This window comes from Mugil cephalus, chromosome 16 (genome assembly GCF_022458985.1).
Source record: "Mugil cephalus isolate CIBA_MC_2020 chromosome 16, CIBA_Mcephalus_1.1, whole genome shotgun sequence".
Classification (NCBI taxonomy): Eukaryota; Metazoa; Chordata; class Actinopteri; order Mugiliformes; family Mugilidae; genus Mugil; species Mugil cephalus.
The window spans coordinates 18,140,162-18,155,088 of NC_061785.1; the positions used below are offsets into that span (position 1 = coordinate 18,140,162).

Consider the following 14,927-nt stretch of genomic DNA (forward strand, 5'->3'; position numbering starts at 1 on the left):
AAAAGTTCCTTTTTTATTCATATGAAAGTGATGCCATTTCGGCTCCGTATTTATATCAAAACACCACTTGATTCCCTGGGGTTTAAATCATTACCGACCACACTGACCTTTTAAACTTGAAATAGTGTTCGGCAATGTTTTCTAGGACACTTGTTTGCCTTAAGTGCACATTTATCAATATCATCTCTCCCTTATTTGATCCAGTCTCTCTAACACACACACACATACACACACACTCTGTATGATCACTGCCCAAAAGCTTGTGTTTGTCCCCCCTGTTGTAGTTTCATGATAGCCCTAAGTCCTGCTTGTCTTACTGCTGTGTTCAGGTGATGTAAAAACACACAAGAGTGGAGTCTTTAGGAAAGTATTAGAAAGAAAGAAAAAAACGGACAAACAAACATTTTATTCAATACCAAGCAAACCCGGGTTTATATTTCTGGTCCAGTCGCCACCAGTCAATGGAAATGCAGTAAACTGATTTATCTGCTCTGCCATTCTTATCTGTCTTCCTCTGCTATGTTGCCCACTCAGCTGACCTTGGCAGACTCCGACAGGACGGAGGAGCTTGAGTGGAGCCGTAGTCAACAGCACTACATGAAATCACACATTGCTGTTTGATTTTGCGCTCAGTTTCTTCAGCAAAAAAGAATGATTTATTGCCTGTAAAAAATATTACAGAATTTGCTGACTGCCCTCAACCTTTCTGCGCACGGGGGACCCACAACGCTACCTTGAAAATACAAGGTTTTTCATTCCTCTGCAACTGAGAAAAACTCAACTTATTGTATTTTTCCAAGTATTTTCACCTCCTTTTATGTACTGCTATGGCTCATTTTAAGCTTTTAGTTCGACTTAACCTGGAGGCAGAAGAGCTAGCCTGGATTCAAATGATACAAAATGATCTGAAGCTGAAAATTTAAAACACATGTAATTTTTGTGGGAAGATTCTCAGTCATCCACTTCATGGTGTATTGAAAGCAAAGCTAAAACAAAGACAGCTGTACTCAAACAACAACAGAAACTCAAGTGCAAAGATCCAATTTGTAGTTTTACAAGGGTTTGGCCAGACAGCTCACTCACAATGGCAAAAAAGAAACTGCAGAGAAGAAACAGAACCTTTTAAAGCACCACTGTGCAGGATTTCAGTGCCCTCTAGTGGTGAAGCTCCAGATTGCAGCTGTAGAGGGTATGCACGTGACGTCACAGCAAGCAAAGTCTCCATGGTTACAGCCACTGAGTGTCAAAAAGTGCCAGCTGAGCATGGAGATTAGCAGCATTAGTTTGAATCATAGGCTTTAATACCGTCTAAATTGTGAAATTAATTTTAAAAAAAATGGAGAAGAGCTGCTGTGTGATTAACTGTTCCCACAATTCAAAAAGCAGTTGGAGATATATTTTTACAGATATCTCCAGCTGCCAAAGAAAAGAGAAGTAAATTAATTACATGCATGCATTACAAAGAAACAACTGAAATCCAGGTGCTGAAATCTGGTGTTGAGTTTCACATTTACTGTCAGGTAATATTCATTTATGGTGTATTTTTTTTTAATGAAGTCATACCTTAAGTTACTTCTTATGTTACGTTCTGCAGGGCTGTCCAATAAATTTGTGGATGTTGTTGTATTGGCGTAGTTACGGCCGAGAGTAACTATTTCATTTCCAACATTATTGTATTGTATTGTATGGCTAATGTTACTTCTCAGTAACTTAAACTAACTGAAACTGAGGCTAATCCACTTTTCCAAGTCCATACTAGTTCATATGGATCATTGTCGAGTCCAATTGTCCTTAATTTGATGTGATAATCCACATTTTCTCCAGTCTCGCTGTATTTACTGATACATTTCACTGTGTTTTTGACACTCAGGGGTGTGCGGCCCAAGGCGGCAGCGACGTCAGTCCAAACCCTATATTGTTCCATTTGTCAATTCTAGGCTACTGTAGAAACCGAGCCCCTGGCACAGCAACCTCCATGCACAAGGATCTGCTCTAGATGTTGATGTGAAGAGCTTAGCTAAACTAGGAAAAACACTATCACAGCAGGTGATTATGCGCACAATTATATTTTACCAATACAGTAGATTCCCCTTAATTGTACATGCTGAGCCTTTATTGGTAAAATGATCTGCCACATAAATTAGTTTATCACATCTATGTCATCAAAGATGTACTGGCTCCTGCTAAGATCTTTTTGATTTAGGATTTTAAAAAGATGTTTTGAGATAACTCATGAAACCACAGTTGCAAATGTTGTTATTCTAACCCTGAAACACACTCACACAGAGACTTCCCTTTATCCTGCACAAGTGGGCAGTTTGAAGCAGTGAATACTAAGTAGCTAGCTCCCAAAAATAGTCACCCTGCCAAGTAGATGGACTCTCTCTTAGTACCACCTGCTTTGCTTGTTTATTTATTGATGGTCTGTGTTTTCTGAGGCCCGGTGAAGCTTGACTGTTGGGGAAGTGCAGGGAGAGAGAAACTTGACGTGTCAGAGATCTGTTGATAGCTGTCTGAAGGGTCTCTTTGGTACGACTTGATGCCCCGTGTCATACAAGGATAGCGCTGCTTTATGGACAGATGTGACAGGTAAACAACTGCTAAAAGTGAGCGCTTGATGAGTGTGCCAGAGTCTGCGCCGATCAGAGCTTCTGTTTAAATATACAGTATGTCAGCTATGTATCTTTTTTTTTTCCACATTTGAAATTATTTTAATGTTATTTTAACATGGATTTATTTGCAATGAAAGAAATGGCAATTACACTTGATTGTCCCTCTTAAAGGAATAACTCAGAGAGATGCTCTTTTTAAGTCCTAGAAAGACAGACATGGCCCACATCTCGTGTCTAGATAGAAGACATCTGAGTAGATGTTGTGTAACAGGCAGAAATCACAGCTGTTGTGGTCTGCGTTTCCATGACGTGTAGTTACATTTTTGAGGAGGTGCATGTCAGACTGAGCTTTGGCATACCTTTAATGTAGATTCAACGCAGAAATCTAATTTCAGGTTGGCTACCAATTAGTAAACCAGCTACAACTTATTCATTTTGACATCTTAGACGTATGTTCAAGAGCATCCTTTTGGTCGCACACAGGCTTTGATGGTTGGTAGTTCTTTGATGACGACTGAGTGTGTCTGTAGTTTGCGCCAGGGTATGTTCTTGACAAAAACAATGCGCAGTTGTCTTGCAGATATTCTACTTTGCCTTTGTCACTTTCTCTTGCTGCCTCTGTTGCTCTAAGCTACAGTGCCTTCCTGCATGCCCAGCCATACACAATTAACCAGAGTGCCAAAATATTGTCCCTTGCATACTGAGTCTGTATATCCATATGCAGATATAAAGACCGTCCTTTGAGCAGAGTCACTAATGTCTGTTCTCCCTCGGAGTGAATTCCCTTCACTTCACCTCAATGTTTCAGAGTAATTATTTCCTGGCAAAGAGTGCCATCTCTTCCTGCGGGGTGTTAGAAGAACGACACGAAGTAGACCACTTAGCTATCATGAAATAAAGATGAGGAAAAGGTACATTTCAATATTTATAAAATAAAATAGAAATAAGATGACAACGTCACGTCCAGTGTTGGTGTTTTAGCCCAGTCCGTTTCCGCCTAAGTGGCAGATAAAATGACAGGACGCAAACTGCTCGAGGTAGAAAAACATATCTCAGACAAAAACACTGTTGTAGATGTCCCTCCAGTATTTAGGTCTTTAACATACCGTAACCTTTGAAAACATTCCAGCAGTGTTTAGGGAAGTAAATAACATCTATTGTGACCCTTAGTGCTTCCTTTTCAAGTCATGTTTTGAGGTTAACATTTCCAGCAGGGTCCTTATAGGACCACAACATGACCTTTAATGTGACCTTTAATACCCCTCCCTGGCTGTCATTGTGAATACGTCTGAGAGACACAATGAAGGACTAAAAATTATTAATTACTTTAAAAGGGCAGTGGAACACGGCGTCTATCCTGTGCTGGCAGGCAACTGGAGGCGACTTAACATTTAAGACTCCGCACAATGGACAGTTACAACAGTTGTGCACTGCTCACATTTATTGTGAGAAATGTTACTTTGAGGCGTTTCACAGACTTAGCAGAAGCAGTAACAACACTGGCCTCGTCGTATAAAGCATGTATGTATCTTGAGGCTGTGAGCAGTTTAAGTTTGTGCTTTCATTTGTACTCAAAAACCCCAGTGATGCGCTGCAAACTGCCTACCGCTGTTGGCTAGGCTAGTTAGCTGGTGTCTCCTTGTTGGTTGCTATTTGGTAGTTAACTGCTAGCCTGCTTGCAGTCAGCTACCAACTAGCAACCGACAAGAAGAACTTGTAGAATAAAGAATGACTTTTTTGGACTGATATGTCAGTGGTTCATTGTATGTCAGTGATTACAATGGTGGAAGTCACAAAACCAGGGCTCACTGTTTAACATTTTGAAATCAGAATGTGACTCAAAGGGCAGCTTTGAGTTTTGGTCTTGTTAGAGGGTTTGGGCAAGATTGGATCAACCATATCAACCATGAACAGAAAAGACTGGCCCTGGTTACGTAGCAGAATATTACACATGAAGACATTTTTCAGACATGACTCGTTCACATTTTGTTTTGTGAGACGAACTGTCACCCAGATACAGCTGGAGCAGCAGTTACCTAATAATCAGAGCAGAGCCTCACTCCTGCTGATCCGTGAAGTGCAAGAACATATTTGGTATTACAGAAAAAAAAAAGCAAAGATATGAGAAACTATTTTTTGGCAAACAGGATTTTGTGCCTCAGATGTTTCTTCCTCAGCAGTCATCTTGTATTCCTCTCATGACCTTGTGTGAGTCCTTGGTTTTGTTATATCAACCACCGGCCTAAAGATAATTGAATTTTCCACTTCATTTTTTTCCCCAAAACCTCTGCAATGAATCACGAACCACTCACAACACCGACCACTCTGAACATGCAAGTTGAGCATAAAGCCATTCACAATCGGCTTTTTACTGAAGATGCGTGGCTCCAAGTCGTGTGGCTGGAAGCATTTCACAAGATTCAGCCAGCCAGAGCTGTCGGTGGGACACGGCTCGAGTGAATATCTACAACACTTTCATACTGCCGCTCCATTGTTTCCTTAATGTCAATGATATCAGACTTCAAAGACGAGCGTCCTCGCAGGGAAGATGAGGTAAGGTGACCCGCCTGCTACTGGCGGTAGCAAGGAAATCCTTTTAATACACTGCTCTCACCGTTTTTGATTAAAAGGTTCACGACAGGCAAGGAAATAAATAAATAAGTCAGGTTAATGTTATATTCTCAAAGACAAGGCAGGACTTTGATCTTGCTCAGGGATGAGGGGTAAGCTCGGAGCCAGAGACAGAGTGTGTGCTAAACGTGCATATATACTGTACGCAAGTTTTTTTTTTAAGCAGGCATGAAAACACGGGGCAGAAAATGAGAATGGAAGAAGGAGAGGTCATTAATATGACTGCCTTTGTTCAACTGAAACTCACACACAGAAAAAAATAAATGTACATTTCCACCCCGGTGAGGTGGTATTGTACAAACTGTAGCATTTTCTCAGTCAAATTCTCACTCAGCACTTTGGCTTTGGATTACTGTTAGCTTGCAGGCATGCCACCTGCTAGGTTTCAGGGAAACACAGCCTGCTCTGAGATACTTGGGAGACCGGAGAGAAAGCATTAGCGAGGGCGGCGAAGAAGAAACTTTGATCCACTTGAAAGTGCATCCTATCTAATGCTTTCCTTTTTAATGCATACAGCGCGCGCCCAGCCGCCAAACACAGTGGAGCATTTGAAGTAATCTGATAAAGCCGGGTAAGACTGACTGCCAGTGCACTCTCCTCCGTCGATGAGGGAAGTAATCCTATTTTCTGCTGTTTTCCTGTCCCATGCTTTCCCACCTATCTGATCTTCTCCTAATTGACACGAGCAGCCTCATAACCTCCAGGCTATAAAAGGAGCTGCTACAGTGAACACCACGTTTTTATCACGGGGCCTGGGAAACACAAATGTATCATGACGGCGTTATCATCAATCGACTCTCGCAAAAGGAAAACCATTACTAGTTCTTAAAATAGCTTCGCAAACTCTTGGCAGATGAATAAAGTCTCTTAAAGGTATTAGACAGAGATGTGTGAAGTAAATGACGGGAAACACTTAATTCTATCTACAAAAGAGCCCTGAAATATGATTATAGATGCATTAAATCCATTATGGGAAGCGTCTGTTTTCTGTAACCCATACTTCACATTGATCACTAGAAATGCTGCATCTCATTCCATGCAGTGCTTGCAGCTACTGTTTTCCTAAACTAACCCCTAAAATAAGTGCATGACACAGAGACATACGTATATGTTGGAGAACAGGGTGGAGTATCCCGCTTTATTGATTTTAATCCCATTAATACCTTATGACTAGCTGCTTGGCAGACTCTCCCAGACTAGTGCCCATACACGTCTGTTTTCATAGTGAATTTGATTGCGTTTCCTTATCGGCTGGCGGCAGGCAGGAAAAGGGACTGGAGAAAGCCAAAGATCCACAGCCCTGGGAGCCAGGCTCCATGTTTGAAACAACAAGCTTCAGATCAAACATGATTAGAGCTTGAGCACTGCACCTTGTGTATGAGATCATTTCTGTGTGTGTGTGTGTGTGTGTGTGTGTGTGTGTGTGTGTGTGTGGGAGGGGTGCACCTTCACTTCACTGGCACCTGGTCCACATCAAATGTACCTCACACACTGCAATCAACTGATGCATGTGAATGAATGAGCGCCATCAGTCATGTGCCATTACACGATCGCACCCCAACACACGATCCAGCCACCGCTGCCTGTCGCCCGTGCGTAATTGCATTGCGCGCAACCTTCTTGTGATTTTCTAAACCGCGAAGTAACACAATGTTTCGTCACACATGTGGATCGGAGCCGCTCTGACACACCGCCATCGGCGGCAGGGTTAGCCCCGGCGCTGCCTACCTGCCAATTCGGGCAATGTTGCCCAGTTTTCTGGTTGCGTGGAAACTAAAAGGCTGCACTGAGCGAGCCCCGAAGTGCAGGAGCATTTCCAGCGGCGCGGTTGCCAGAGCGGCTCTCGGCACAAGTTTAACAAGCTGGAGTGAGGAATTGACGGAAGCGAACCTAAATATTGACAAAATCGTTTACTGGGCTGCGCATCGATCAGCTGGACCGTTGTTTCGCCCAGAAACGCGTCATGGAAGCGGGGAGAGGAAGAGCGACTGAAACGTGAGTGTGTGGCATGCTGATCAAAACGCATTTGGTTTATTTACTGGTGATATTCCAGGCATCCGAGCGTTGTAATCCCTAGACGAGAAACGGGCTGCCAGTTTTAAATTTGGATTTTTTTTTTTTTTTTAATGGGACTGGTGTTGGAAACGAGCTCCGAGCAGAATGAAATACAAACTTCGAGAGGGTATCAGTTCCCACCAGGAATCTGCTTTATCTCCTTGGAGTTCATTTTTACCCGCACGCTTGTGGCTTATGTTTAAAAATTAAACTCCAGCACTAACGGATATCCAGTCAACTGTTTACTCTTTAGTTTTGCATCTTGAATGTTTTCAACTTGTCTTAAATATAAGTTTGAAAATAACTGAATCGGTATTAACTTTATGTCAAGAATAAGGCCAGTTAATTCAACCTTGGGGAGATATTTAGGCTCAGGGAACAACTTTTCTAAGCTCTTAGGAGTAAACGGTTTGGTCTTAAGTAATGAAAATAGCACACCTAGGCATCCAAATCTGCATTTGTATGCGAGTGGCAATATGGAAGGCTGTGAAATAACAGATCCATTAAAACAAACACATTTTGGAGTTAAAGATATCAAGGATGTTCCACTATCCTGTTTCCCCCATTGATAGCCAGCATCATATTTAACACCTATTCGTGTAATCTTTACAGCTGTGAAGGGAGTCAGCCGTCGTTCATACATAAATGCTGCATCACGAAACATCTGAAGGCCTGTGGTGTTTTTCTTTTCTTTTCTTTTTTTTTTTTTGTTTTAATCCAAATTGTTTCTCCTCACACAAGTGGTGCCAGAATTTGTTAGTACAACCCTGGCAGCGAGATATTTATGAAGAGAGAGGCTGACCTGTGGCTGCAGCAGGGCTGCATTTATGCCTGAGTGCTGTATAATTCATTGTGCAAATTAAAAGCTGGATAGTTATTAATCATATAAGTAGTGACTTGGAACTCTGACAAAGCGTTCACCTTGTTTTCGAGGTCAGCTGACTCATTGTATTTATTGTGTTTCACATATGTAGCTGTTGAGTTGTGAAATTACATTTCTTGGTCAGTTATACATTTGAGAAGAGTATTTTTTTTTTACCCTATTTATATTGGTGCCCCACCCTGCTTCTCACGAGCTTCACACATTTATCTCATCCACTCCCCTCTTCCCTCTCATGTTTATTCTTTGACTGCCAGCTGTCTTCATCAGCCGCCTCTCTGACTTACTAGCGTTTGCCCCTTTCCTCGATATCTCATTAGTGTCATGCAGTGTTCTCTGTGTTGTCACTGTAATGTTACCCCTCTCCTTAAATCCTCTTGATATCATTCTTTCTTTCACAGCCCTGTGCTCATGTGTCCAATTTCCCTTCTTGCCCACATGCTTTCTCCTCCTCCTCCATCACCAGCCCTTTTCTTCTGCTCGCCCATTATCTCTCAGCCAAATAGCAGGCTGGCATGCAATGTGACGGGAAAAGTACAGCCTTTACAGGAGCGTACCGTTGCCCATGCACGACCTTTTATTTCCCTGGGCGTTAGGCCGTTTCTGTCGTGCTGCCTTACTCTCTCGCACAGCCATGCTTGACGCTAAGTGCAGAGGAAAACCTTTTGAAAGTTTCTCCTCTCTGCCTTGATGAAGATGCATGGATAAATAGCCCATGTCTGAGGGAGGTAAGCGACGGCGGTCAAAGCTTAATAGCGCAAGCTTCATCCGCGCTTTGCATCAGACTCGCCCAACGCCTCATTACTGGGGCTGACTGGCAGGCATCTCTTAGTTTAAACCGTCACGCAAAGGGCCTTATTAGCTGTTTGTCATTCGAAAAATCATGTGTCCCCCCACCCCCACACGCGCATGGTGTCTCCAACCCCCCGACGTCATGGGATACTTTGAGGTACTCAGAGATCGATTTCATTTTTTAATCTTGGTAAGTGGATCTTGCCCGGTCTCCAGCCATTTTGAAGAAATTAAGAAGACTGGTTGAATTCTTTCCTTCTTATTGTCTCATGTCAAGCAAGACAGGTCGGCACATTGCCTCTTGTTGGCATTGGGGCAGTTTATGGGGTTAGCATGTACCACAACAAAAGGATTAGGTAGCCAACGCTGATGCTACACTGACTTAAAGAGTTTTTCCTTAAGAGGATTAGTAACATGATAGGAGGTAGTCCTGATCAGCTATTAATGAAGAGTGTTAGGGTGGGTAGACTTGCTATTTTCGAGGGATTACCTATAAAATATAAAGTGTAATTTACAAGACAGACAAACAAGCTTTTACTTCTGTGTAACTTGCACTTCTGACTAAATGACCTCGTGAACTGTTACGACAGCGCAGACCAAAACATATCCAGCCAAGAAATTTTAGTGATCAGAGAGCATCAGATCTGTGAAAATGCGGATTTATGTTTTGTTTAGAACATTTTGTTCCTTGTGGTGTCACATCGCTATGTTAATGCCTGTCTCTGTGTGCTGAAATAGCCCTGCACTGCAGGGATGTCAATTATAAAAGAGGCACAGTGACACCAAAGCATTTTCTTAGCTTGTTTATTGTGCCGGAATGAAGGCAATGTTTGATCCTTGGACTTTCCTGGAAATACAACAAAGTGCAGTTGTTTCTGGCTGCCAACACACTGAAATGAGCGTGCAGCATTCCCGCTGCCTCCACATTGCAATTAGACAAGCTACTGTACCACCCATATATAACACTGCTGCCTCTGAGGAACATTGTGAATGACCTTTTTTGTAGATAAGTATTTCCAGTTATAAATTACTCTTCTGTTTGTTCAGAGGGTAGTCTCTAATTGTCTAAATTACTTTCTGTTTGTTTTTTTTTATGCCCTAGGTTCAACAATTATTGGGGAGGTTGATGCAGACTACAACCACAAGCCCAGGCGGTCCTCCCTGGAGCATGCCCGTGACCCACAATGCCCCTACTTGCAGACTGGCTACTACGCCACTCAGTGGTCATGTGTTTACTGTTGCATAGTTTGGTGCTGATGACCTTCTGCTTCCATCATGCCGCCACCAGTTGTTCCAAGAGCTGCTACTGCTCTGAGAGCGAGAGCGGCGGCAAGACAGTGCGCTGCAGCAACCTGCAGCTCACAGAGATCCCGCAGGACATACCCAACGACACAAGGCGTGTCTACCTGGACTACAACCTCTTCACCACGGTTCCTTCAAACGCGTTTGCAGGTTTACCCCACCTGGTTGAACTGGACCTATCACACAATGAGTTAACCCAGCTAGAACCAGGGGCATTCAGAGGCCTGGGCTCCACACTACAGTTCCTAGACCTGTCCTCTAACAAGTTAGTGAACTTCAGCCCTGCGGCCTTTGAGGGCCTGCGAGCTCGCGCCAACCTCACAAACAATCCATGGCATTGTGACTGCAATTTGCAGATGGCCATGCCCCATGTGGACCTGGAGCCTGCGTCACTGACGGGCATTGTGTGCCAGACTTCTGATCCTGAGGAAATAGGAGTTCAAGGACTTGCCTTCCTGTTGGCACCGGACATAGACCTGTGTGTGGTGATGAAGAGGACTACAGACGTGGCCATGCTGGTTGTCATGTTTGGCTGGTTCACCATGGTCATCTCCTATCTGGTCTACTATGTCAGGGCTAATCAGGAGGACGCACGCAGACACCTGGAGTATCTCAAGTCATTGCCCAGCAGACAGGGCAAGTCAGAGGAGTCTTCCACCATCAGTACTGTAGTATAGGACTGATGGGGATACACCTGCTAAGTCAGGCGGGAACGCAACAAAGTTCAACCTGCACCCGCACGATCGTCATCAGTGTCAGTTTTTCCCAGCTGTTGTCACGGAGCCAAGTTGGGCAGTAAAACATGTGTCTGCACAAGAAAGCCCGGCAGATGCAACCTGGCCCAGATGAATAATTGATTTTTCAGCAGCCCATTAGGAGGATTTTTGTTGGCTGAGTTAATGGTCTAGTCCGTGGGAGTCTGAGGGAGTAAAAGCGGTGGCTCGTTTTTGGTGAACTCCAAATATGGGATACAAATGGGATTTATCCAGTGGTGCATGCACCTTGATGCTCCTCTTGCTCACGCGCAGCGGGACAAGGCATCACTGCAATGTCAGACACTGTGTGCAGCAGCTTTCACGGTATTCACTAATATAGTACAAGAAAAATTATGTTTTCCATTTTAAGTGTAGTTTATTTGGGGGGCTTCTGTCACTTACCTCAGTCACTAATGTTCAGCTTGCTCTGGCAGTGTGTTAGACGAACGTGTAATGAGCAAGTCATCAGATATTATTGATAGCAGCTAGCTAATGTACTAGAGCTCAGTACTCATCCACATCTAAGCTGGCCTTGTATGTTAACAGTATTTGACAGGAAACCCCAGTGAGATAACTAAATGATACTGACTATACCATACAGTTGGCCTTTAGAGATCTTTCTGGTTGCTAATGCTCATAAACACACGCACCCTTTTCGTTTTGCCTTCTGATATGTTCGTCCATGTCTTTCCGTTGCCACTGAAGGTTAGAGTCTATAGGTTTGTCAATAGGTTAGTATGAAAAGTACCAAGACATCAAGACACATGAAATGGAACGAGAGGAGGGAAAGCCTTCTAATCAAGGATGCAGTTTTCATATTCTGGCAGGAAAAGCCCTTTAGCAAACATTCATTAACTCTCACCTCTTCACCAACAGTGATTAAGGGAAGACAGAGGAATCCTTCATGATCATCCCCAGTTAACTACACTGAGCCTCTGCTTCTGTGCTGTTTTTCATTCGCTCTCTTTCCTTTAATAAGCAGCCAGGGTGTCTATGGGGATCTTATTGTCTGATGCAGTCACTCTCACGGCTTTTCAAAATAACATTTACAAGGCTGTGACCTACTGGTGCATTTAAAGAGCACCAGGGCTGTGAATCTCCTGTTTCACCAGAGCGTGGCAAAGAAGAAGATCCGTTTGACCACCAAAAGGGAAATGTATCGCAGTGCAGGGATAATTTAATTCATAACGAATTATGCTCTAAAATGTATTTTCCTTAGAGCAAGGTAAGAATAGCAGAGTGCAGTGCTGAATAATGAAATCTGATGTCTAAAATGAGGGAAATGTTTTGTCAACAAGGGCTTCCCTATGTCAGACACACAAATGCCTCCGGAGCAGAGTGAGACCAATGAATCATTTATGATGGCCGTAAAAAAAAAAAAAAAACATTTGAGCAGAAAGTCTGGGACTGCTCCCATCATCTTGCGTGACCCAGTTCTCGAGGAGAAATTAAGGGAGAAAGCCGCAGGGGATCATCTGCCCCCTTCTCCGGTTCCTGTCTCACAGTTGGGTAAAGCACTTCCCAGATGCCCCTGGGCTGCTTGGTGAGGGTCCGCCTCATCCTCAAACTGCCTCTTTCCCAAAGGCAGCACTTAGTCTTTAAAGAATAGTCTGATATTTTAGGAAAAAAAACATTTATGGTACTTTCTGGCCAAGAGTTAGAAATGAAGATTAATGCTGCTTTCAGGGAGATATTGAAAAATAAAGTAAATGTGAAGCTGGAACTATCAGACAGTTAGCATGGAGACTGGAACCAAGAGAAAGTTATATCTATATATTTAATCCGTACAAAAGCCAGAGGGTAAAAACTAAAGTTTGAGTTATGTGCCAGATTATTGCGGCCTTCAAATGGAATTGTGTTGTTACAGTAATTTATATTTATATAATGAAAAGACGGCTGTGTCTTTTCATTATGCCACTGCGTTTCCCACAGTACATAACTCCTAGATTAGCTTGATAAATTGTTGGCCTCAGTGGCTTCTAGACACCAACAGTTGCCTTGTAGTTTTTTTGCTGCAATGCTCTCACGACCTGCAGGGCTGATATTGTCATGTTTAAAGGTTAGGTTGGACCCCAGTGCAGGGGGGAGGCGGGAGCAGGAAATCCGTCAAAAAGGAACAAAAAAGCGGATAACCCTCAGATAAGGAAAAATTCAGTTTACAGTCAAAATTGAATGAATCCATAAACGGATTTATTCCAAAAACAGGTCTGAAGTGGAGATCAGGTGTGTCTGCAGTCAGTCACCAGGAAACAACGTCCAGTAACACAAGCCTCCTGATTAGGCCACAGTAAAAACTGGGACAGAGGCCACAGACATAACAGATACTACTTGAAAACTGAGCATTTGTTCTTCACAACTAGCGAGCACGAGCTAAAGGACTCCATTCGAAGGTCGCATAATTCTTGGCTCAGGGACAAGTTATTGGTGTCTAGAGTTACTTAGTTGTATTAGAGGGTGCCTGTGCACAGATTTTGTGAGCTTTGTGCTCTCTAGATTGACACGATATATGAAAGGTTGGTGCTTCAGCACGTAATGCACGTTGCACTGCTACAAGGTCCAAGTGTGAATTTGTAGCTTCATATCTTCGGTTTTCATTGAAAATGACCTTCAGCCACGGTTTCTCTTTCACTAGCAGTCTAAACACAACATTAGACAGAGCCAGGGTATTACTACGGTACTACACTGGTGCCAAGTAGAGCTTTAAGATGCAGATCTACCCACTTGTTGGCCGTGTCAAAAAAATCTGGAACTATTGGTTGTTGTTGTTGTTTAGCTGTGCCCCTGAAGGCTGACCCAAGAACCAGGATTAATTATTCGTGCCTCTCTCTTGTTAATGTGTTTTCTTTCCATGTTCGCGAATTTTGCGTTGGATTATACTTTTCCGAATGAATCCAACCTTCCAGCCGATTGGTATTTGACATATCCTCAACATCAGCATAGAGGAGGGACGCGCTATAGGCTTGTTGGAGGGATGCATGCAAACATGCTGCCTTAGCCTCCTCGGTTGAATGTCTTTAATCCTTCAGTGTACTCAGAAGGAAATCTACACAAGGACAACAGTGCGCTGCCGTCAGTTGTTTCCCCTCTATGATAGGCTAAGCTAATGGGCAGCTGGATCTGGCATACGTTCATGGAAATGGTAACAGTCTTCTCATTTAACTAACAACAAGAAAGCAGATAAAAGCAGTTTCTGGAATGTTGAACCGTTTCTTTAAGAAAAATGTAAGAAAAGATTAAAGACTTTAAAAATACTTATTTGTAAGAGTGTGTGCACCTTTATTTGTTATCTATACCCGATCAGCAGTTCCAATCCTCCAGAGTTTCTTGTTTTACGAAAACAATGACACTGATCTTAACAGTGTCAAGCTTAAGGAAACCCAGGTACAGCCTCCCGTGACGAGCAGGAGGTTCAACAGTACTGAAAAATAGATGGTAAGCCTCTCTCCCTGACATTTCCTGACACACACACACACACACACACACACACACAGCTCTCTCCTTCCATCTTCCCTCCGATAACAGACTCTCACGGTGGCTTTGAAACCAGCCACTGTTAAGGCATCCCCGCCACCAGAGGAGATAAACCGAAAGCTAGCAACAGCGAGTGTGTCTGTGTCTGTATTTCTTTCGGCTTGCGTGTGTGAGGGTGCACTTTTTTTTTTTTTTGTTCTTCCGTATGTACGACAGGTGTGCGCGCATAGCGGGGAGCGAGGGTGCTGGTAACACAACACCTCTGTTCCCCTGCACACATAAATGTCGGTGAGGTTAATTTAAATTTCAGACCAGCTCAGCTTGCCCCGCCTGCTGCCTTGGACACGTTACACTGGTGTGAGCATTACAACTGCTGGGTAATGGGACTCAAAGTGGAGGATAAGGTGACGCATCCAATTCGACAGAGCG

General features: G+C 43.3%; 1 protein-coding gene across 2 annotated transcripts; it reads left to right on the top strand.

Moving 5' to 3' along the window:
• The first annotated feature begins 2,460 nt into the window (after window positions 1-2,460).
• lrrc3ca (leucine rich repeat containing 3Ca) lies at window positions 2,461-14,278 on the top strand. Of its 2 annotated transcripts, none has more exons than XM_047608110.1 (2): window positions 2,461-2,589; window positions 10,073-14,278. In XM_047608110.1, the coding sequence occupies exon 2, from the start codon at window positions 10,155-10,157 to the stop codon at window positions 10,947-10,949; it is 795 nt and encodes a 264-aa protein (XP_047464066.1). In that variant the 5' UTR covers window positions 2,461-2,589; window positions 10,073-10,154; the 3' UTR covers window positions 10,950-14,278. The 2 variants fall into 2 exon arrangements, with proteins under 2 accessions (XP_047464066.1, XP_047464065.1); XM_047608109.1 differs by lacking the exon at window positions 2,461-2,589 and adding an exon at window positions 6,523-7,238.
• Window positions 14,279-14,927: the final 649 nt, after the last annotated feature.

Coding starts and splice junctions, on each gene's coding strand:
- lrrc3ca (XM_047608110.1), top strand. CDS start 10,155: ATGCCCCTACTTGCAGACTGGCTACTACGCCACTCAGTGGTCATGTGT.